This window comes from Narcine bancroftii, chromosome 8, assembly GCF_036971445.1.
Source record: "Narcine bancroftii isolate sNarBan1 chromosome 8, sNarBan1.hap1, whole genome shotgun sequence".
In the NCBI taxonomy this organism is placed as follows: Eukaryota; Metazoa; Chordata; class Chondrichthyes; order Torpediniformes; family Narcinidae; genus Narcine; species Narcine bancroftii.
The window spans coordinates 141,371,432-141,396,412 of record NC_091476.1 but is presented as its reverse complement, the minus strand read 5'-3'; the positions used below and the strand labels follow the sequence as shown (position 1 = coordinate 141,396,412).

Here is a 24,981-nt window from a genome sequence, read left to right as displayed (position 1 = left end):
TTTTATTTTATTTTCTGTTCTTATCAATTCTGCTAGTGGTTCTATAGCTAACGCGAACAATAAGGGTGATAGTGGGCATCCCTGCCTTGTTGATCTGCTTAAATTAAATTGCTTTGATATATATCCATTTACTATCACTTTCGCCAATGGCCCCTTATATAATGCTTTAATCCAATTAAACTGAATTTTTGCAATACTTTGAATAAATAATTCCATTCTACTCTGTCAAAGGCCTTCTCTGCGTCTAAAGCAACTGCTACTGTTGGCGCTTTACTCCCTTCTACTGCATGAATTAAGTTAATAAATTTACAAATATTGTCTGTTGTCCGTCTTTTTTTAATAAATCCAGTTTGGTCTAGATTTACCATTTTAGGTACATAATCTGCTAATCTGTTTGCTAATAGTTTAGCTATTATCTTATAATCTGTGTTAAGTAATGATATTGGTCTATATGACACTGGTGCAAGTGGATCTTTCCCTTGCTTTGGTATTACTGTAATTATTGCTGTTTTACATGAATCTGGTAAGCTTTGTGTTTTGTCAATCTGGTTAATTACTTCCAGGAGGGGAGGAATTAATAAATCTTTAAATGTTTTATAGAATTCTATTGGGAATCCATCCTCTCCTGGTGTTTTATTATTTGGTAGTTTTTTTTATTATCTCTTATATTTCAACTATTTCAAATGGTTCTGTTAATTTATTTTGTTCCTCTATTTGTAATTTTGGTAGTTCAATTTTAGTTAAAAATTCATCTATTTTGTCTTCTTTCACTTCGTTTTCAGTTTGGTATAATTGTTTATAGAATTCTCTAAAGTTTTCATTAATCTCCGTTGGATTATATGTGATTTGTTTGTCTTTTTTCCTTGATGCCAATACCATTTTCTTAGCTTGTTCTGTCTTAAGCTGCCATGCTAGAATTTTGTGCGTTTTTTCCCCTAGTTCATAATATTTCTGTTTTGTCTTCATTATGTTCTTCTCCACCTTATATGTTTGTAGTGTTTCATATTTTATTTTTTTATCTGCCAATTCTCTTCGTTTAGTTGTGTCTTCCTTCATTGCTAATTCTTTTTTTATATTTACTATTTCCCTTTCCAACTGCTCTGTTTCCTGATTGTAGTCCTTCTTCATCTTGGTTACATAACTTATTATTTGCCCTCTGATGAACGCTTTCATTGCGTCCCATAGTATAAATTTATCTTTCACTGATTCCGTATTTATTTCAAAATACATTTTAATTTGTCTTTCAATTAATTCTCTAAAATCCTGCCTTTTAAGTAGCATGGAGTTTAATCTTCATCTATACATTCTTGGAGGGATGTCCTCTAACTCTATTGCCAATATCAGGGGTGAGTGGTCCAATAATATTCTAGCTTTATATTCTGTTTTTCTAACTCTGTCTTGCATACGAGCTGATAACAGAAATAGGTCTATTCTTGAGTATGTTTTATGTCTACCCGAATAATATGAATATTCCTTTTCCTTTGGGTGTTGTTTCCTCCATATATCCAAAAGTTGCATTTCTTGCATCGATTTAATTATAAATTTGGTTACTTTGTTCTTTCTGTTAATTTTTTTCCCAGTTTTATCCATATTTGAATCCAAATTAAGGTTGAAATCCCCTCCTATTAATATGTTCCCTTGCGTGTCTGCTATCTTCAAAAAAATATCTTGCATAAACTTTTGATCTTCTTCGTTTGGTGAATATACATTGAGTAGATTCCAAAACTCCGAATATATCTGACATTTTATCATTACATATCTCCCTGCTGGATCTATTATTTCCTCTTCTATTTTAATTGGTACATTTTTACTGATTAATATAGCTACTCTTCTTGCTTTTGAATTATATGACGTTGCTGTTACATGTCCTACCCAATCTCTCTTTAATTTCTTATACTCCATTTCAGTTAAATATGTTTCTTGCACGAATGCTATATCAATTTTTTTCTTTTTTCAGTAAATTTAGCAGTTTCTTTCTTTTGATTTGGTTATGTATTCCGTTAATATTTAAAGTCATATAGTTCAACGTAGCCATTTCATACTTTGTTTATCTTCCCTTTCCGTTTCCTCATCATCACCTTTCCTTCTTATCCATTTCTGCTTTCCTGTTTTGAACACTTTATAAGACAACATTTCTAAAACATCAAACATTTTCCTTATTCTCCTATTTAAAACTTCTTTAACCCCATGCTCCCCTCCCCCTCCTGAGTTGCCCTTTATCCCTTGTCGGGCAACCACATCTCCCCTCTCCATTTGGATTTGCGAATTCACTCGCATGCATCAACTGATTTTGCAGTGACCGTAACTCTTCCCCACCCAGCCCCCCCAGAAAAGATTTCAATTTTCATATATAACAAAAGTCACTCTTTTAATTCCCTCCTTATTTCCTCTATTCCCTTTCATTCCCTTATTAATTCTTATCTATACTCTATATATTTTCCTCTAAATAGGGATACACTCATGTATACACATATATACATACACATCTATATATATAAATATATATATATATATATATATATATATATATATACACACACACATACATATAGTTCGTGGTCATTTTTACTCTCATTACATGTCTTCATCTCTCTGCTTGTTTTGTAGTTGTTCTTTTCGTGCTTCCTCTGGATCCGAGAATAGTCTATTTTGTTGCCCTGGAATAACTATTTTAAGTACCGCTGGGTACTTTAACATAAATTGATATCCTTTTTTCCATAGGATCGTTTTTGCTGTATTGAACTCCTTCCTCTTCTTCAGGAGTTCAAAACTTATGTCTGGATAGAAAAAAATTTTTTGACCTTTGTATTCCAGTGGCTTTTTGTCTTCTCTTATTTTCTTCATTGCTTTCTCCAATATATTTTCTCTTGTTGTATATCTTAAGAATTTTACTAAAATGGATCTTGGTTTTTGCTGCGGTTGTGGTTTCGGGGCTAGTGTTCTATGTGCCCTCTCTATTTCCATTTCTTCCTGTAATTCTGGTCTTCCTAGGACCCTGGGGATCCAATCTTTTATAAATTCTCTCATATTTTTGCCTTCTTCATCTTCCTTAAGGCCCACTATCATTATATTATTTCTTCTATTATAGTTTTCCATTATATCTATCTTCTGAGCTAACAGCTGTGAGGCGCCAAGATGCACGGTTTGAGGCGATATCAGCCCACTGGCTGTGGTCAATGTGGCAGGCACCAAGAGATTTCTTGTTCTTCCACATTATCCACTCTTTTTCCTATCTCTGACATGGCCATTTCTATTTTATTCATTTTTTCTTCTGCACTCTTAATTCTTCTTTATCTCATTAAATTCTTGTAATTGCCATTCTTTCACTGATTCCATATATTCTTTAAAAAAAGATATATCCATTGTCCTGCCTTTCCCTTCTTCTTCCATTTCTCTATGTTCTTCTTCTTCTTCCTCTGGGTTGGCCATCTGTTGTTTCCTTGTTTTCTTTTTCCTCTCTTCTTTCTTGTTCTCGTTATTTTCTATGTTCTCTTCCTATTGCTGTGTTGTAGCTGTTACTCTCAGCTGTGGAGATCGACTCCTCAGCTGTTCCCCCCTCCCGTCAGTGTGTTTTTTTTCATGCGCATCGCACATGCACGACTCCTCGCGCATGCGCGGTTGCGCACTTTTACTCGGCTCGGCGAGCCAGTTTTGTAGTCCCGAACTCGGGACTTCCACCGACCTTAGGGAGCGGGCTTCTCTCTCCGCGGCGGGCCTCCTCGGACAGGTAAGGCCTTCACCTTCTTCTTCCGACGTTCTTTCATCTTCTCTTCTTCCTGTTGCTTTCGACTTTTCTCTCTTCGCTGCCATTTTCTTCTCACCTTTACTTTTACTTTGTTTTAATTTTTATTCTTGTACCTTCGTGTTTTGTGCGTTTTTTTCAACTTTTCCGGAGAGGGCTGGAATTCCCTGACCGGCCACTACTCCATCACGTGACTCCTTTTTATAGATCTACCTTGACTAACAGGAATCTCTTTGCATGGTTCACTGAGTGTTGCCAGATAGGAAGCTGCAAGAATCGGTGAACAAAGGCTTGACCAAAGAAGATAGGTTTTAAGAAATGCTTTAAAAGTAGGAGATTGGAATAAACAGAAACTCCTGAGCTTAGAGCTGAAGGAAAGGCCACCAATAATAAGAAATTTGGAGTTGGTCAAAAGTTCAGAATTGGTTCTAGATCTCAAGAAAGTCATTGGGCTGGAGGAGGTTACAGATGTTGCAGACGGTTGTGAGAAACTCACGGTTAGTGTAGTAGTTCTTTGGCTTGGCTTTGCGGACGAAGATTTATGGAGGGGTAATGTCCATGTCAGCCTCAGGCTCGTTTGTGGCTGACAAGTCCGATGCGGAACAGGCAGACACAGTTGCAGCGGTTGCAGGGGAAAATTGGTTGGTTGGGGTTGGGTGTTGGGTTTTTCCTCCTTTGTCTTTTGTCAGTGAGGTGGGCTCTGCGGTCTTCTTCAAAGGAGGTTGCTGCCCGCCGAACTGTGAGGCGCCAAGATGCACGGTTTGAGGCGATATCAGCCCACTGGCTGTGGTCAATGTGGCAGGCACCAAGAGATTTCTTTAGGCAGTCCTTGTACCTCTTCTTTGGTGCACCTCTGTCACGGTGGCCAGTGGAGAGCTCGCCATATAACACGATCTTGGGAAGGCGATGGTCCTCCATTCTGGAGACGTGACCCACCCAGCGCAGCTGGATCTTCAGCAGCGTGGACTCGATGCTGTCGGCCTCTGCCATCTCGAGTACTTCAATGTTAGGGATGAAAATGCAATGCTATTACAGCACCAGCGATTGGGACCAGGGTTTGAATCCCATGCTGTCCGTATGGAGTTTGTACGTTCTTTCCGGGTCTGGGTTTCCCCCCAGAATCTCTGGTTTCCTCCCACCCTTCAAAAAATGTGCTGGGGGTTGTAGGCTAAATGAGTGTAATTGGGCAGCACTTCATGGGCCAAAAGGGCTGTTACTTTGCTGTATGTCTAAAAATTTTAATTTAAAATGAATGGAGAGCCAGTGTGGGTTAGTTGGCACTAGGGTGATGTGCAGCAGGACCTGCTGTGAGGTCGGACTTTGAACAGTGGAGAGACGAACACAAGCAAAAGAGCATTGGATTAATATAGAGGTAGTAAAGATGAGGGTTTTCACAGCAGAAGGGTCATTGCAGATTATTATAAAGATGGAAATCAATGGTCTTAGTGTCAGCATGGATATATGGTATGAACTATACGTGGCCCCTGCGGTGCAGTCTAATTGAGTTGACTGTAACTGGAAAGAGCGATGAAACCACTAGCTGGTCAATGGAGTTGGAAGCTGAAGAAAGTGGTTTTGAATTTCCCATTATTTGTAGGAAATTGTGGTTTATCTCACAGTGGATATTGATATCCTATGATGTAAAGATTGAAAGTAGAAATGAAATGGGAGGGTTGGCTGATGGCCATGGTTAAATAGGGTGATTAAATAAAACACACTTTCTTTTTTACCATACAAAAACAATGTGTCCATTTCTACCTGCAGCCCCAGTAGCTTGTAAAATTACCCTTGTGTACACTTGGCCACTGGCGATAATCACTTTAAATTAAATTTGCCTAGACACTGTGTTTTAGATCTTCATTCCTCAAGTCTCTTTTACACTTGCATCCCACTAAATTTGTTACTCAGTGTCCTGGGATGGGAATGAGGGTTTGGCTTTTCACACTTGACCACTCCTTTTTTTTTAACTACTTTATTTTAAAGTTTGCATACATGTAGAATATATAATCCACATACAACCATCATTTTCATACAAGTTGTTACTGACTACAAAATCAAAATACACCCCTTTCCCTTAAAGCTAAGACCTTCCCTAACCCCAGCCCCCCCACAAAAACAAATCAATCATCACTTATACATGTTAATAACATGTAATAACATACTAAAGAAAAAAAGATAAAAAGAATAATAGAATTAGTGGATTGTAAGGCAGGTCAGAGAGCACAGAAGACATAACTATTAAGTATTATCCGTAATATCTGGCGAGGGCGTTGGGGATGGCGGGGAAAGACTAACCCACAGTACCTATCACAGTATGAGCTCCACATTTGTAAAAATGTATTATATTTATTCCTTAAATTATAAGTAATTTTTTTTCCATTGGGATGGATTTTTGTATTTCCTCATGCAGTCTATCTATACCCAGGTAAGAATTTGACTTCCAAGTAATTGTGATACATTTTCTTGCCTCTGCCAGTACTATTTTCAGAAACTTCTGTTGAGTAGGTAAAAAGACTAATTTAGGTATAGCTCCTTCAACATTCCCTAACAAACATATATCTGGATTTTGTGGATAGACAATATTAGTAATTTGTTCCAGTAATTCCTTAACTTTCACCCAAAATGGTTTTACTTTAGAGTCCAAAAAGGTACCTTCCCCTATATCACATCTAAAACATTTATTTGATAAATTCAATTTTATTTTATGCAACTTGTATGGTATGATATGTAGTTGATGTAAAAATTTATATTATACTAATCAGTATTGCACATTAATTGTGTTTGACATGCAATCTCAACATAAATCAATCCATAGTTGTACATTATTCAGATCTTCAGATTATTCACAATATTCAAATTTTGTTCTCACTTCTGTTTAGATTTGAATAATCCCAGTTTAGATGTTGCTCTCTGTAATAACAAGTACATTGTAGAAGTAAATTTCCGTACTAGCCCTCATCGAATAAGAGTTTCCACATCACTACATGGCGGTAGTAAACTTTCTGGTCCCAATTTGTCCCTTTTAAAAGTGTATTTCCAGATATTCCATATTTATCCCTCAATTGAATAAAAGACATTAACTGACCTTGTCCATAACAGCCTTCTATTATCTTAATTCTTTTATCAAACCACAGTTTCAAAAATGTATTGTCTTGGGAAAAGGGTTTCAAATTGTTCTGGAACAGAGGGGTTATGGTGATATACCCCACTTTGTCCCAGTTTCCCCATCTACCCTGCCCTAGATATCTATTAAATGTTTCAGTAAGTGTGTATCTTTAATTCCTGACATCAATCTTGAATTCCATTTATAAAGAAAAGTCTTAGATGACTTCTCTCCAATTTTCTCCAATTCTATATTGATCCATGTCAGAGTAATTCCCTCTTCAAAAAATGCAATAAAATTCATTTGAGCTGATCTATAGTAATTGTAAAAAAAAGGCAATTGCAATCCCCCTAATTCATATTTCTGTTAATTTCTGCATAGATACTCTAGACATTTTATCCTTCCATAAAAAATTCTGAATCCATTTATTTAGCTCTTTTTTAAAAACTGTTGAGGTACTAAAATAGGTAATGTTTGAAAGAGATATTGAATTCTTGGCAAAATATTCATGTTTATTCAATTAACTCTTCCTATTAAAGCTATAGATAGTGTCACCCATTTCTTTAAATCCTCTTCAACCTTATGAAGTATAGGTAAATAATTCAATTTATACAAATTCTTTTAAATTATTATCTGTTCTGATCCCTAAATATTTAATCCCACTTTGGCCATCTAAATTGAGTGTTTCACTGGCAAGTTGTGTAATCACCTTTTGTAAATTATATAACTTCACTCTTGTCCCAGTTTATCTTATAACCTGAGACTTGTCCATATTCTTCTAATCAGAGATGGAGTTGTCTCAAGGAAGACTCAAGTTCCATCAAATACATCAATACATCATCCGCAAATAGACTAATTTTATGTTCCTTGCAACTGACCCTGAATCCATTGATAAACACATCCCATCTAACCATCTCTACAATCAGTACAAATAATGCTGGCGATAAGGGGCATCCCTATCTACTAGATCTCTGTAATTTAAAGAAAGTTGAGATTTGCTCATTCGTTTCAACTTTTGCCTTTGGATTAACATACAATGCTTTAATCCAATTAATAAAATATTGTGCCAAACTAAATTTGTCCAATAGCTTAAAGAGAAAATCCCATTTTAATCTATCGTAGGCCTTTTCTGCATCCAAAGCTATCTCAGTGGAAAAAGATTCAGGTAGTGTATGGGTCACCGAAGCCTGTTGGGTCATATCCATAAATAAAGGAAGCAATAAATCTTTAAATTCCTTTATAAAATTCAACTAGAAACCCATCTTCTTCCCATGCCTGTAATGTACTCATTGCTTCTTTAATTTCTAATTGATCAATGGGAGAATTCAGTTCTGACTGTTCTTCCAAAGATAGCACAGGCAAATATATTTGGGATAAATAATCATGAACATTATTGTCATCTTTTAAAGATTCTGAACTATACAATTTTGAATAGCAGTCCTGAAAAGGATAATTTATCTCTTGTGGTTAATAACCAATATGAGTAGGACTTTTCAAGATAACATTTATAGTCCAAAAAGTTTATTCCATTTTCACTTGCCACGCTAATACTTTGTGTGATTGTTCACCTAGTTCATAGCATTTTTGCTTGGTTCTCATTATTGCTTTTTTTCTTTTCTATAAGTCTGCCTAGTATTGTTTTTTTTTTGTTAATTTATGACCTTCTTCTATCCTCTAACCTTCAAATATGAAAATTTTTTTCCATATCTGTTATCTCACGTTCAAGTTTATCCAGTTTCTTCATATAGTCTTTCTTTATCTTAGAAGTATAACATAAGTTGTCCCCTCAAATATGCTTTCAGTACATCCCAAATCACAAATTTGTCAGTTACTGAATGTAAATTCATCTCACAAAACAATCAAATTTGCTCACATACAAAAGCACACAAAAAGTAAGAAAAAGCTTATTCTGGAATATGAATCATGGTGGTTTGAATAAAAAGAATAATCCCTATCAGTTGGATGTAGCCTCTGCCATGTATCTATTAAGTTCAGATCTTTCATTAAAGTCATTGATGTTTTTGCTGCTCTGCTTCTATTAGTTCCTCTAGAAGATCTGTCTAATAAAGGATCTGGACAGAAATTAAAATCTCCTCCTACCACTATATTCTCATGAGTATTCACTAGGTTTAGGAAGGTTTCCTGAATAAACTTCTCATCATCTGTATTAGGTGCATAGATATTCAAAAGAGTCCATAGTTCAGACTAAATTTGGCAATGAACCATAACAAACCTACCTGCTGGATCTATTTCGACGTGTTGGACATCAGTTGGAAGATTTTTATTAAATAACATTGCTACCTCTCTTCATTTTGAATGATTTTGAATTGAATGAAGAAGATACAACATGGCCAATCCAATCTCTCTTAATTTTTAAATACTCTTTTTCTGTCAGATGTGTGACTTGTAAAAAGGCTATATCTACAGCTATCTTTTTAATGTGCGCATATATTTTCTTCCATTTGATGGATCCATTAAACCTATTTATATTAACATTTAAGATTTTTATCGATTTACTCATTACTGTATAGGTAGCCTTTAGCTCCATCACCTTGTCCGGCAAACCTCCACCAACCAGTTAAATAATTCTGCGTCCTCCATGCTTGATCTCTGCTCACCTGACAATCCAAGAATGAAAAGGAAAACTATGAATAAAATAAAGTACATTGCTAAATATAATAGCATTTACAGAATGTACAAAAATGAACCCCTCCCCTACCCAGATGCATTGCTAACTGAAACACTAACACCTTCCCTTGTGCGGCCCATGACAGAAGTCACAGATACACATATGAATCAGCAGTGGTCAGCACCCTCTTCCACCTCTCCCCACCACCCCTCCAAAAAACGTAATACATATTATTATATATATGAAAAATGAGCTTGCTGTGCAGCTGTTCTCAGTACATTTCTTTATTCTGATAATGCAGGAATTTTATCAGTACTGAACGTGGATTTTGTTCAGGGGCTGGGGGATTAGGTCAAAGGGCTTTGTGATCCCTTTCAATTTCATTTTCTCCCACAAGGTCCTTTTGATCCAGTACTTCTGTATCCACTTTTGAAAACATTGAGGCTTATCTTGTTGTCCAACCCCTTCTTTGAAACCCACAATCTTAATATTATTCCTTCTGCTATAATTTTCCAAAACATCCATTTTTTTGGGACAGCTTTTGATTTTGAACAGTCAAGGCAGTCTCGTTATTCTCCATATGCGATATTCTGCCTTTAACTTCCTCCATATCTTCTTTCAATTTATTAACCATGTTTATTTTGATTGTTATGTTGCTTCATAGTGTTCATAACTTCAGTTATTTCTGCTTTCATATCTATTTTCATGCTTGTAATCTCCTTAATATATACACTTTACTCACTTCCCTGGGTATAGTCGATACTGTATCTGCATCTTCTTCCTGGTCACTCTCAGAAGTGGAACTATCAAACTCCGACGTTGATTTGGATGGACCTGGTTGACTTCCAATTTGGCTTTCGGTTTATTCCTCTTCAACGCCATCATCCCGTTTCACCGGGTGTGGCACACTTCATTGTGGCAGTGGAGGCTGCTTCACCTGCCTCTGGAGCAACTGAAATGCTCAAGGTTGTCGTCCATTTCTTCTTGTCTTCTTTACGTTGCACGGCTAAGTCAGCAGTAATTCTTTTTCCTCCTTTTTCCCCATTTTTGTGAGCAAGTGGATATATTCAAACTTTGTTTAAAGGAGTTTTCATGTAAACTACATTACTTTTAAGGAACTTTTTAAGCAGATTTTCGGGAGAGTCAGGATTCATGTGGATGCCCCCCATATTTGACCCCTCCTAACTGGGACAGTGAACGCTTTCACACTTGCAAGGAGCCATCCCTGGGGTTAGGACTGTTCTACCTTCTACTGGTGATGTCATGATGCATCAAGTGATGGTGACCCACCTAAATTTGATCAATCTTATATTTAAACAAAATTAATCATGCCTAATTATAACATAATTAAGCTTTATCTACAGAATAGTATGAGCCCTTCAGCCCCTGTTATTGTTGTGCCGACCTATATAAACATTTGTAAGGAACCGTGGGAAAGCGTTAGCAATAAATAGCAATAGCAGACAATTTTTAAACAGTGTGGGAAAGTTGGTAGTGCTATAGGGTACAATTTATAAAGATCTGGGGTAAAAGCTACTAACTTTCCCATACTGTTTAAAAATTGTCTGCAATTGCTATTTATTGCTACTTATTCCCTCCCCCCTCCCCTCCTTTCTCTCGCTGCGACTTTCCCACAACAAAGTTTAAAACTTCATTTTAATCTTTTTCTCCTTCCCATTCCTGCACACATGCAATCCTTGGATCATTTCAAACCCACCATCCAATTGCCCATTCTACACTGATTTTGGTTTCACACTAGACCCTTTAAAGGCTGATTGGCCGTTAATTCCTGGGATCACTTGCATGTGTGAAAGGGGTTTCAGACTAGCAGCACTCCAGCCTTGTTATCTGTTCTTGAAGAAGGGCTGAGGTCCAAAACATCAGTAATACATCTTTGGATGCTGCTGAGTTCCTTCAGCATTTCTGTGTTTTTACTACAATCACAGCATCTGAAGACTTTTATGTTTCACTCCTCTTGCTATATGTTCATACCACCTCACTGGGTGTTTAGAGAATTCAAAGTAACCCACTGTAATGAGGAAAATTGTGGCCAAGCTGGCACTATGTTTCATGCACATTTCTGTTCCACTTCACCAAATCTATACAAAATCTCAGTGTCAGTGAATTACTTTTTAACTAAAATATTCAACAAGTTTTGTGACACTTTCATGAAAATAGATCTGATTCTGAATTATTTGGAAAAGGTCTTTCTTCAATGGATAACACCACCCAAAATTCCAAATATCTCCTGCAAAAGGAAGGTTCTTGGGGCCTCTTGTGAATGACACAGCTGTGGTCAAAGGCTGAAGGATGACTGTGACCTTGCCAGCCCATTCCAAGTGCTCCAAATCATAAAAGCTGGGGTTAAATGGTTTGTCTGTTAACTGAATGTTAAAGTGGATCAAAGCCAGGAGGTAGCTAGTGTTATATACTGAGGAAACCTGGGACTATTTTATGCTGGAGCCTGAACACTAACACTGTAAGAGCCATACTTGAGAGTGGTGCATGCACGGTGAGACGCATTGTATCAATGCGCAACCCAGTAGCTGAATATGAGTGAAGAAATGTGCTATTAAACTTACACCCCTTTCTAAGTGTTTATTAAGTCCTCCAATGGTGCAACCCAGACCCAACAGCTAGCTTTGTTTTACAGTGCTTTACATCTCATTTGTCATGATGTAAGGTTGTAAAGTGGAGCTCTCACTCTTAGTAATGCAAGACTGAAGTTCATTGAGTATTGCTGGATTAGTTGAAAGACTGGCTTTCTTCACGTATACCTTGGACACATTTAGAAGGTCCTTGATCTCCAGGTTGGTGGATAGGTAGAAATTTCATGATCTTCCCCACAGTTGGAAAATTCCAGTGGGATTTTAAACAGGAGGCATGAGCCTGCAGATGCTGGAGTCTGCTGCGAAAAAAAACCTCCATCTGCTGCTGGAATTTAGCAGGCCGATCAGGAGCAGGCAGAGGGGGAGAATTGTCGATGTTTTTGGGTCAAAATTCTTCATCAGGATAGCACATGTTGATGAAGGGTTTTTTTAACTTGAACCATTGACAATTCTTTTTTATCCCGCCGATGCTTATCGGTCCACTGAATTCTTGCAGCTGATTGTGTTTCTGCACCAGGATTTTACAGGGGTTTTATGCTACCTTTTATAACATATACCTTCCCAATTGGTCAGAACTCAAAAACTCATTTTAAATACATAGAAATTGCGTTAGAAAGGCATAGATGAGATAGAGGTAGCTGAGTTGATTCCATTGATAGGGGAGACCAGAACTAGGGGACATTGCCTCAAGATTCAAAGTAAAATTAGATTTAAGAGGGAGATGAGGAGGAACTGCTTTTCCCAGAGGGTGGTGAATCTGTGGAATTCACCACCTATTGAAGCAGTGGAGGCTACCTCAGTAAATATATGGAAGACAAGGTTGGATAGATTTTTACACAGTAGGGGAATTAAGGGTTATGGGAAAAAGGCAGGCAGGTGTAGATGAGCCACTCATCAGATCAATTGAATGGCGGAGCAGGCTCGACGGGTGGATAGCCGACTCCTGCTCCCATTCCTCATTTTATTCTGACTCTGCCTATGGATTTGATGCAGAGTTGGAATGAAAATAGGACTGTGCCTGTAATACATTCTGCTGAATAAGGTCCCATTCTCTGAAATGGGGCAAGGGCAGAAGGGTGAGAATGAGTCCAATTCAGTCAGTTTGTCCAGGTAGGATTGAGGTCAGGAATACAGTTTCTGAGCTTATCAAGGGCCGAAGGACCTATACTGTAGTGTTGTGTTCTATGGATGTAACTGGGGCTGGAGGGTTTGAAATATGAGGAGAGGCATGCATTCTCCTGCCTGGGGTGTAAGAGGCTGAGAAGTGATCTTACAAAAGTTAGTGTAATCATGAGGGGCATGGATAAGTTGTTAACTTGGCCTGCGACATAACAGGCACCAGACTTCACTCCATCGAGGACCTCTACATGAGGTGGTGTCTTAAAAAAGCAGCCTCTATCCTCTGTTATGGACCATGGACTGTTTTATTTCTGACCAGGGACAGTGACTAACTGTGTAGCGATAGAAAGGAGTGTGAGCTGTGTGGTGCACCAGAGTAGTGTACTGGGAGAGTGAACAGTTGTGTGGATCATGAGAGCCATGTGCTGAAGCCGAAGGCTCACTGAGACCGTGCCCACTGCTGTCCATCCCTGTCCTCCAATCAGAAGTGCTGAAGACACGTGCCGCAGCAACACCTGCTGGAGAGGTTGCTCGAGAAGGATATGGGGAGAGTGCAAGCAAATGGGGTTAGGTTTGAGTAGACAACTTGGTAGGAATGGGTGAGTTCTGAGTCAATGAAATTGTCAGAACAATGGGGAAGAGGCTGCACTTCGATGCAGCGTGTCAGTCTGGGTGACGGAAATTCCCTCGTGAGAGGATTCCAGTCTGTTAACAGCTCAAGGCAATGTTGCTGTTTCTTTATCTTTTACTGTGGGTCCCAGGTTTTCCTGGAACTCCCTGTTGTATAGATTCGTGAAATGTTGGAGAGCATCATTTGGACATCTTGGCATTTCACCCTTGCTCCAATTACACATCATTTCTGTCCCAGATATCGTACACAGTGAAGGCGTTAGGGAATGCATGGTGGAAGAGTTGGAGGTTGTGCATTGGTTTCATGATCCTCAATTCCTTTCACAGTTACGGAGATGTGTGGAAGAGTAAACCCGAGTGTTACCATATCTCTGCACGTTGCTGCGATTTAACCAATGAGATTACACAGGAGAATAATTGGTATTATGCAAGAGTGAAGACAGTCTGGAAAAACCAAAATTCATCCTGGTCCATGTCTGAACGATTTTGCCCACTGGATAAGAGTGAGTATCCTTAGCTTGCATTGGTTAGTGAATCGGGATTTTGTAGCCACCACTAGACCAAAGACAACGAGAACGTATACAGAGGGCAATCCACTGTGGAAATGCATTAGCAGATTTGTGGTGAATGCACCGTTAATCCATTAATGCGTTTCCACAGTGGCTTTTGATCCTCCAGGTGACCTCTTGAAGTTTTGGTTGCTCTCTGATTTCCATTCCAACAAATTCTTGACCATACAACCTGCCCCATTGTTCTCTGACGTGCTTTGCGGCCCATTTTATGGGTAAGTGTAGCCACCGTAACCAGTTTGCATGAAATAGCCTCTCACAATCAGACTCCAGACCTTCCTCCCTTGGTCTGGATTCCTGGGCTGATGACTCAGGAACAGAGTCTTGTCACCCTAGTGGGGAGGCACTAGCACAGGGACACGGCTGCCTTTCGACTGCATGTGTCCTCTACCTTAACATCCTCTATAAATATCCAATTCATGTCAACAATGACTTCCCAAACTGAGCTCCAACTGATGCATTCTGTTGAGAAAGTTAAACCAACATTATTCAATCCATTCTATATTACCCCAAAGTGCAAAAACTCCATTTGAATCTCTTGTTGATGATAAATCAACTATTATTCACAGTAGAGACTAAATAACCTTTTCTCAAGACCTGCTGACAAGTTGACACTCTCGGCTAGTCCGATTTGTCTGCATTTAGTCCATATCCTTCAAAGCCCCTCCTAACCATGTATCAATTCAATTTTTTTATTGTCAAAATAGTGCCCACTTCTATAGCTTTCTCTGGCAGCTCGTTCCAAATATGGACCACCCTCAGAGAGGAAAATGTTACTCTTCTGGTCCCTCTTAAATCTTTCCTCTCTCACCTTACACCTGTGCCCTGAGCAGAGGAGTGTGGTCACAAGAAGGGCTCTTCACTTTGCACTTGCTCTGACTTTCCTTGCCAAAGGGTGTACAAGATTCCACACTGGGATTGATGGAGGCCATGCCAGCAGGTGTTCCTTGTTGTTAAATTGTTAATTTATTCTGGCTGTTCAGGAAACCAGCAGGTTACATTTGTCCTCGGGCATATGGTCCACCTCCCAGTTCAAGGGAATTGTGAGATGTGTCAATTGTTGGAAATTAACAGCATGTTACTGACCCCCACCATGGAGATTCCTGGCTGGGAGCTCCCCAGAGCCAGTGGGACACCCTTGACCTATTCCATGGAGGCCACGGACAACTCTGCAAAGGATAGTGTCTCCGTGACTCAGATGAAACCGTGGATGCGATCCCCAGCATATCAAGCTGCCCAGTAACAGCTGGTGCTGCAGGAATCCTCATCTTGTGAATTGATCGCTCAGGAAGCCCATGGTGAGAGTGGTAGCTGATGAGTGTTACATAGTAGAAGAACTGATGACCAGGGTTGAATCCTGGTCACATATCTGCTCCTTCTGTTATTGGTCCCAATTTCCAGTTCCAGTTCAAATATATTGTCCAAGTACATGCATGACATCACATACAACCCGGAGATTCTTTCTTCCTGCAGGTGTTAAACGTGCTCCATTCACACATCTCTTTCAGCTATTGTTGGAGCGCCTGAAGTGAAGTATGCAGTGAGTGTTCGATCCATTGCTATCTGGGTTAAACCACCCAGAGGAGGGCTGCATCATTCCATTGAAGACATTTTCTCTCTTGTTGAATATAAAGTGCAACTGAGCCAACCAGCTGCAAACAAATTGGTAAAGAATGCTGTAGTTTTCATTAAACATAAACATTAAGTCGAGGGTGGCACGGTTAGCGTAGCAGTTAGCGCAACACCATTACAATGCCAGCGACCCGGGTTTGAACCTGCCGTTGTTGTAAGGAGTTTGTACATTCTCCCTGTGACCTGCATGGCTTTTCTTGGTGTGCTCCGGTTTCCTCCCACCATTTAAAAATGTACTGTGGGTTGCTTTGGCGCGGATTCGCAGGCCAGAAGGGCCTGTTACCATGATTAATGTCAAAATTTAAATTTAAAGCAAATTAATTGAAGAATTACACATTTTATTTTTAATTTTAGGTATGTCTTGTCTCAAATGAAAGTGGAAATTTCACCATTGAATCTTTGGAGCCAAATACAGAATACTGCGGGACTGTCAAGCTTCATTTAAAGGCAGGATTCTTTTCAAAAGAGAGCCAGACTGCGGAGTTCTGCAGCAGGACGGATCAGGGTGAGTATCTTCACAATGAAGGCAATGCCTTTTCAGAGTCAGAATTTATTGCCATGAACATGTCATGAAATTTGTTGTTTTGTGGCAGCGTCACAGGGGCAAATATTGTGATGAACTACATTTTTCAAAAAATAAATAAATTAGTGCAGAAGAAGAGAAAGCGAGGTAGTGTCCGTGGTTCATTGTCCATTCAGAAATCTGATGGCAGAGCTCTTTTTGTACCAAGTAAAATATGAAAGTCTGCAGATGCTGTGATGGCTGGAGCCACTGTAACAGCAGCGCTGCCACTGGTGCAGACCCGTGGGGGACGAGGAGTGGAGATACAGCGCTTCCGCAGGGTTCAACTGCCCAGTCAACTGCCGTCATCTCCGCGCAGACTTTCAATGGCCCGTTAAAGGAGCCGGGGATAGTTTTATTCAAAATCCTGCGACTGTTGTGTCTGCGCCCAAGATGATATGATATGCCGCAGCCATGAGGCATTGCAGACTCCAGGGGAGTGGGGGACTGGTGCAGGGCACTGGAAAACAGGAAGATCATCCGCTGTCTGAGAAGGAGAAGCAGAGGAGACAACCCGTGGGACAGTGACCATGGTGGCTGAAAGACATCTTTGTCAGCACACTGCGGGCTGCTGATGGCTCAAGGCGATGAACCCACAGAGGCTGTGGTCTGCCGGAGACTGCTTTCGGGGGACTCGCGCCAGATTGTGGACTGCTGGAGGTTGACTAAAAACTGGCTGAAGGGGTACCAGGTATTGGAACTGGGATGTGAGGGGATACTGAAGGGTTCCTGACTGTGTCGGAGGTTCGGATCTGAAGCTTGAGTTGCGAATGGTTTGGATTGGACTCTGTGTGGCACTGGAGGAGAATCTATGGACACTCAGTGACTGGGGGAATCTCTCTTTTGCTTCTCTTTCTCTGACTGCAAAAGGCACTTCGGGCAATTTCTGCCGATGTCAAATCTGTCTGCCTTACAGCAGGCAAAAGCAATTTAATGTAATATGATACTGTTTTATTACACAGTGACAATAAATTGAATCTTAATTGTAATAAAAACAGACAGAAATGCTGGAGGAACTCAGCTGGTCTTTTCAACGTCCATAAAAAGCTAAGATGAGGGCATGGCCTGGGTGGTGAGGGTACTTGAGGATAGAGGCTGCTTTTTTAAGACACAGCCTCTTGTACATGCAGTGAAGTCTGGTGCCCATGATGGCACTGTTTGAGTTCACAACTCTCTGCAGCCTTTTCATGTCCTGTGCATTGGTTGCATCACTGTCTGGTATGGAGATGATAATCGGAATGCTCTCCACAAAACACCTGTAAACATTTCTAAGGGTCTTTAGGGAGGGAAGGTTTGCACTTGCTCTGCTTTTTGAGGAAACTGGAAATTAACGGAAATTGCAGGAAACCATCAGCCAATCAGGCAGTGTCTGTAGAAACAGTTAATTATGGGTTTTTTTTTACATCGAATTTACATTTTTTTTCCCCGATCAAAATTTTTTCCTATCTTTTGGAGTGGCCATTCACACACGAACGACCAAATCTCAAAATCTTTTTTTCAATAGTTTATTTAAAATTTTCCATCCATGTAATTATACCGATACTTAACTAAATTTAAAAATTGCAGTGGAAATCTCTGTTCCCTTACACGATTTTACACTGAATACCAGAAGTGCAGTAAGTAAAAATGTGGGTCTTGCAAACATGTGCTTTTCATTAACCCACTGTGGTGAAATGCCTGCAGTTCAGTTTAGACTGCAGGCAGCTACAAAATGTCTAGGGGTACCTCAGGGAAAAATTTCAGAATGGAAATGAGCCACCCATTTCCGTTCTGAACTTTTTACACAGTCTGCATTGCGAGAATTCTGCGACAATCTCCCATTACGCAGCGGCTGTGTAAAAACATAAATGATTCAGGTCCGAAATCCATTGTCAGAGCAGCTCCCATTTGTGAAGTTCTCGAAGATCCTGGACCTGAAGTGTTTTCTCTCTCTCTCCCCCTCACAGACACTACCTGACCCGCTGAGTAATTTAACATTTTCTATTTTATTTCAGATTTCCAGGATCTATGATTTTTTTTCCAACTTGGACTTCAAATATGGGATTTCAGGAAAGGGTTGGTCCTGAGAGGGTGGTATGAAACTTGTCCCTAATTAGCAGCCTTTCAACACCGACAAATGAATGTGCCAAGATGTTCTCACACCTCCGAGAGCTCAGTAGTTAAAACACTGTATTTGTAAAACAGGTTTATGAGTTTGATCCTTGCTGGGCCCTCATTTCTGTGAGGGGCGCTGGACAAAGTTACGATAGACAAAGTTAAAGAATTTTATGTATGTTACATTCTAAATGTAGTATTACATGACAATAATGGAACTTTCCTCAGCCCATTTCCCCAGTGACGTTGAATGAAACCATGCCCTTTACTGGAGTGACTGAATCAAAGGAAATGACAAGAGGCCCTATGGATAAAGAATCGTGCTCACCTCAAGAAGATTAAAAAGGGAACATATATTAAATAATTTAGAATCATGAGAGTGAGATGTATAAAGTTAATAAAAACACAGCATCTATGAGACCAATCAGAAATATGGATGTATTTACATATCTGTTTCACACCTCAATGAGCTGCTAAACTAATGGTAATAAAGCAAAGAGTGTATGAGTGTAACACTAACACCAAAAACCTTTTGTTGTACCACAGTAGTTAATTGTTCTTTCCCTTTTGTAGATTGGACATTAATGGATATTTTGCTGGCCACTGGCCTTATTCTGCTTGGAGTATTCATCGTTGGAACATTTATCTGGATGGTACACAGTTACACACAATTCCACAGGACTCTGCCACGAGCTCTGGTATGTTCAGCTTGTGTTTATTCTGAGATAAGCAGCATTCTTGTATGCCTGAAGAGGTCTCTTGGTAATATTAGTAGCAGAAGCCCTTGGACTTCACCTGGGCTACCACATGTCCTGTACTTCTGTCCCACATCCCTGGTACAAATACCTCTTCTCACAAATCCATAAACCCCAAGTTCTCTTCACCCTCACAGCAATTTTGGCTGAGAGTTAAAATTCCTACCACTCTTTGTGCGAAAATAGCTCACTGATATGACTCTCGATTCCCTCAATCTTGTAACCTTGTCCATCAGAAAAGATAGGTTTCTGCATTTGCTCTATCACCACTTGAAACCTCTCGATAATATCACCTTCATGTTCCTGGATTCATGATCTAATTATCACTGACTGTATTTTTGTGTCTAATGCAATTACCACATCAGGTCAGCTGAAATCTGCATTCTATTCAGCAGAGAGCCATTGGCTAGACTAGCTTCTTTAAGTAAATGAGCAATTTGTTACAACTCACTCCTCTGAATGTAGTCTGGTTCAGGAATTCACTGGTTTTCCTTCCATAGATAGGATGGGGCCTCTTGTTTTTTTACATGATTTTTTTTTGGGTGGGGGTGGGTGGTGTTGCTGTCATGAGGTGGCTCCAGCAGTTACCAGCTTTGATTCAAGGCTCTCTATAAATAATAGCTTCCAGAATTCTGGCAGCTGCCACCAGCAATCACAAGCAGTTATTCTTGTAGCAACAGTTGTTGAACCTCTTTAGAGCCATTTATTAGTGGGTTTCATTCAGCATAAATTGCCATTCTATTGTATTCTTTTAAACAATATTGCCCCCATCATTGTGGCTTTAAACCATATTGCTTGCTCAGAGTTGATTGTTGCAAGATCAGTGTTAGATTGGTAAAAGACGTGAACCGATTGCAATGAAAGGACAGTCTTAGTGTGCCAGCTCAACTACTCCTTCCTGATAATGAAATGTTTCTGAACCAGTCACAAAGTGATTTTAATTCATTTCTTTCCATGGCTTTATTTCAGGACCTGGACCCCATCCTTTTAAAGAAGTATTCCTCGTTGAAACCACCAGCATTTGCTCCTCACTTCACTAACAGCCACAAGGATGTTTTTCAGTTTGAACAAAGTGTTCACATGGAGAGGCTAGGTCTCCTAAAATGTCATTCTCGTGACGCTGAAGAAATATTGAAACCAGGAGAACACGGCTTGGCCACACTGCTATGCACTTATACACCCCAACATCACACCAGAATCACTCCGGCCTCCGGTAATTGTGGTGTTCCCAGTGATAATGAATGCTCCTCACCATATCGTCCCCAAGGCAACGGGGGTCTCTCAAACACCAATCATTCCAGGGAACAGGCTGAAACTTATGGTGCATTTCTTCAAATGGTATCTCCGAACCCAACTGAGTGGGAAATTGATGGAGTCAGGGGCAGTTTCGCCATCACATTGAATGGACCATTGCAAATGGTGAGAGATGAGGTTTCCTACAATAATGAATGCCTGCTCTGGTGCAAGGGTCCTGGAATGGAGATGCAGTTATTAAAATTGATGGAAGGACAACCAATACCATTCCTAGCAAACCAGGGTGATAAGCCACAAACACATCAAACTGATGGGAAGGAGAAGCAGCCAACATTGCTTACTCTGAAGGAAGAAAGTCCTATCAGCTTGTACAGGGCACAAGTGAAGACGCAGTCACTTCTGTCCTTGCTAAAGTACAAGGATGATGTTTCATTTGTGCTGTGTGCAGGAAGGGATGAGCAACCCCCGTCAACAGAGGTGTCCTTAAATGATGGGTATTTACCTAAGCCTTGGTTGTGCGATGAATTGACTGACATGGTGAAACTTAACTGGGAAAATGAATGTGAAGTTCAGCCGCTAACGTTGCATTCATCCCAAAGAGAAGGGCAGCACCAGGATTCACCAACAAGTACTGCAGCTGAATCAAGTCAACTTCTCGCAGGTTGGGAACTATGCATCTACATGGATGAATAGCTGGCTACACTTGTCCAGACGTGCATCATTCCAGCCTGTGATTGGGATATATTTTAACAGTAGGACAGTAACAGGTGAATGGAAATCTGCCTTCTGATGTTAATGTCTGTACCACTCCATTTTATCCCAGTTTTAAAGAATAAGTTGAAATTAATGAAGGTACAAGTCTGATAGAGATGAAACGCAGACTTTAATGACCCACCCCCTAACCTGGAAACTAGATGTTGAACTGCTCAGGTGGGAGAGAGGTTTACTCCCTCCGTGCCCACCCTGTGTAGACCAACAAGAATTTAAAGCTGTGGGTAATAAAAACACAAACTCTCAGCCCATGAGGTTCTCCACTCACTGTCCCCAAGACCCCAATGGGAATTCCATTCTTGACCTCTTTTGTCCAAATCATCTTGCTTTTTTTTTCAAATTAGTTCAGAGGATGTGGATGATGCAGGCAGTGAAAGAATTTATTATCTGTAACTAATAGTTCCTCAGATATAATGAAGTGTCTGCCACATTGTCTAAAATTGTATTTTGGCCAGACTGAGGAGTCTATCAGATTTTCTTTCTTGAGAACATTAGTGAACAGAGATGTGTCTACTTAGAACAGAACATCTTCAGCCAGCGGATGGTAAATCTTTGGAATTTGTTGCCTCAGGCATTTATGGAGGCCAGGTAACTGGGTGTTTTTAAGGGAGAGATTAACAGGTTGATGATTAGCCAGAGCATCAAAGATTATGGGGAGAAAGTCGGGCTGTGGGAAAATGGATTGAATGGGCTGAATGGCCTATTTCTGCTCCAATGTGTTGTGGTCTTGTAGTACACAATCTGCGGGAAGAACTCAGTGGGTCGAGCAGCATCAGTGAAGGGTCCTGGCCCGAAGCGTGGACCATTCCTTTTCTCTCATTGATCCTGCTAGACCTGCTGAGTTCCTCCAGCAAATCATGAATTACTCCATTGCAGGATCTTGTTGTCAAATCCAGTTCACTATTTCACCATGATTATTTAGCATCTGAACCTTCCTGACTAACCTCCCACATATGGCCTTGTCAAAGGCCTTACTCGAGTCCATGTAGACAACACATACAGCCTTTTCTTTGTTAACTTTTCTGGGAACCACCTCAAAAAACTCTACAAGATTGGTTAAACGCCATCTACTACAAACAAAACCATGTTGACTATCCCTGTTCAGTTTCAGGCTATACAAATAATTGTATATCTGATCTCTTAGAACACCTTCTATAATTTGCCTACTACTGGCATCTGGCTCACTGGCCGATAATTTCAGAATCCTTCACTTCTAATTGGTGCAGCCTTCACCTCACCTCACCCCTGTCCCAGACGAGTCCTGCAGTGAATTAAAATAAAGACGTGCCTTTTACTTAGTAAGGTGTGATTGAGATAAAGGAGATTGGGTTGATTGGGGTGGCTCTGTTTTGCCCTTGTGTTTTCTTGCTTGTTGATTTGACAAAGTGATCATTTGTCCAAAGTGGGTTTGGAGATTTTAACGTCTTTTCCTTTCACTTCAGTTATACAGTGGGCCGACGTAGTTCAGTGCCAACAAGCTCCGAGCTACAAATATAAGTCGGGCATGAAGAGAAAGTCATCTCATAAAATTTGGCCCCAATGTTCAGTTCCGCTGATTGCAATGTGATTTGTAGAATGGGTGGTGTGAGTGCCATGTCAAACCTTCAGCAAGTATCCATGTGGCTTTCTGCATGCACATACTGTTCCTGTGACTTGTCAGCACTCATGGTGGTGGTTACATCCTCATTTATCCATGTTCAATGTCACTTAATTGTGCAGACACCAAAGTCTCTGCTTTCGGAGGTTGTACTTCTCTTATCCAGTGCTCCGTGCTCTGGCCACACTCACAAGGTCAGCCATGTTTGAATCTACCACAGTTAGTACAAACTCCTTACAGACAATGTGGGACTTGAACCCCAATCCCGATCACTGGCACTGTAAAGGCATTGTGCTAACTGCTTCACTAGCCATGCTGGCCCATACTATTATTTCCTGTTTTAAGCTTTGTTCTACCTGTGATACGTTTACACTGGAGAAACTTGGAGGGTCGAGCAGCATCAGTAGGGCTAACAGAATGGTGGATGTTTTGGGTCAGGACCCTTCATCAATACTGAGTATAAACGTCAACCTATATCCACTTATGGCTTCCTACCTCTTAGCCTGTGCTCCTTCCCTTCTCATTCCTCTTCTCCTTCTGCCCACCCCCTCCCCCCCCACCACCTTTTTATTCAGGCACCTGCCTGTTTTTGTTTATACCTGACAAAGGGCCAACATTCTGATTGCCCTTCACTTCCTTTGGATGCGGTGTGACCTGTTGAGCTCTTCCATTATGTTTGTGAATTTCACTCCACCCCAGCATCCGCAGATTTTCTTGTTTAAAGCAAGATAATCAATGACCTGAATCATTTAACATGAAGGAATTATTTTCAATTCAATGGCATGATATATATCCCTGGAATTACTTCTAATGCCATTGGTTTGAAAAATATGTAGCAATTTCCTGTCCTAAAACCACCTGTACTAATTTTCCATCACATCTAAAAAAACTGTCTTCTAATGGTAAGTGCAGAATATTGGACTTTAAAAGTGTGCTCTATTTTTCTGAATTTTGCAAACTATGAAATGGGAAAATTTGTTTAATTGTCAATAATTCATAAGTTACCAAATGTTTAAATAAATGGACATTTCTGAAAACCCACAAGAATATTCCTTTCTTTTGCACTAAATTAAGTTCCTATGTCTGGATTCTGCTCATGGATTTAATTATTCACAGTTTTCCAATTGGAACCTGAAGGCATTATTTTTGTTAATTCCTGCTTTAAATATTAAAGCACAGAATGATGAAGTGAATCAGCATTGAAACAGCCCTTAAGCTCATGGCATCCTGGCCAAAGGTTAACACATACTGCTCGAGGAACTCAGCAAGTCGAGCAGTATCAGTGGAAGAAAAAGAATGGTGATGTTTCAGGCCAGAACCCTCTATTGCCATGACAACCATGCAGACATTTTTGTCCATCTACGTTAATTCTATTCGTCATCATTATCCCCGTATGCTATGCCTATTTACGTGCCTGTCTAAATCACCCAATCTCAATGGGGACCACAGCATAATGAAATAAAAGCCTTGTTTCCTTTTCACCTTGAGTAACAGAACAATACAGCACAGTACAGGCCCTTTGGCCCTCATTGTCATGCCGACCCATATATTCCTTCCTAAAAAAAGTACTAAACCCTTCCTATCCTATAACCCTCTATTTTGCTTTCATCCATGTGTCTGAGTCTCTTAAATGCCCCTAATGTTTCAGCCTCCACCGTCATCCCCGGCAAGGTATTCCAGGGCACCCACAACTCAGTGTATGAAAAAAACCTACTCCCCCCTCAACTTCCCTCCCTTAACTTTGTACTTATGTCCTCTGGTGTTTGCAGATCCTTCCTTGGGAAACAGGTGCTAGCTGTCCACCCTATCTCTGCCTCTCATAATCTTGTAGACCTCTATCAAGTATCCTCTCATCCTTCTACAGATTTTTATGTAGTCAGTCAGAGAGAAGTACGAAAGAAACTAAAACTTGACT

General features: G+C 40.1%; 1 protein-coding gene across 1 annotated transcript in view; it reads left to right on the top strand.

The window, feature by feature from the left end:
* The window catches only part of LOC138742124 (uncharacterized), a 66,743-nt gene extending 42,675 nt beyond the window's left edge, over nt 1-24,068 (top strand). Inside the window, exons 8-12 of the mRNA XM_069896310.1 lie at nt 14,160-14,335; nt 15,910-16,067; nt 16,388-16,538; nt 19,263-19,387; nt 20,414-24,068. Of these exons, the coding sequence (XP_069752411.1) occupies nt 14,160-14,335; nt 15,910-16,067; nt 16,388-16,538; nt 19,263-19,387; nt 20,414-21,391 (1,588 nt within the window). The 3' untranslated portion in view covers nt 21,392-24,068. The remainder of the gene's footprint in view (nt 1-14,159; nt 14,336-15,909; nt 16,068-16,387; nt 16,539-19,262; nt 19,388-20,413) is intronic.
* The last annotated feature ends 913 nt before the right edge of the window (nt 24,069-24,981 follow it).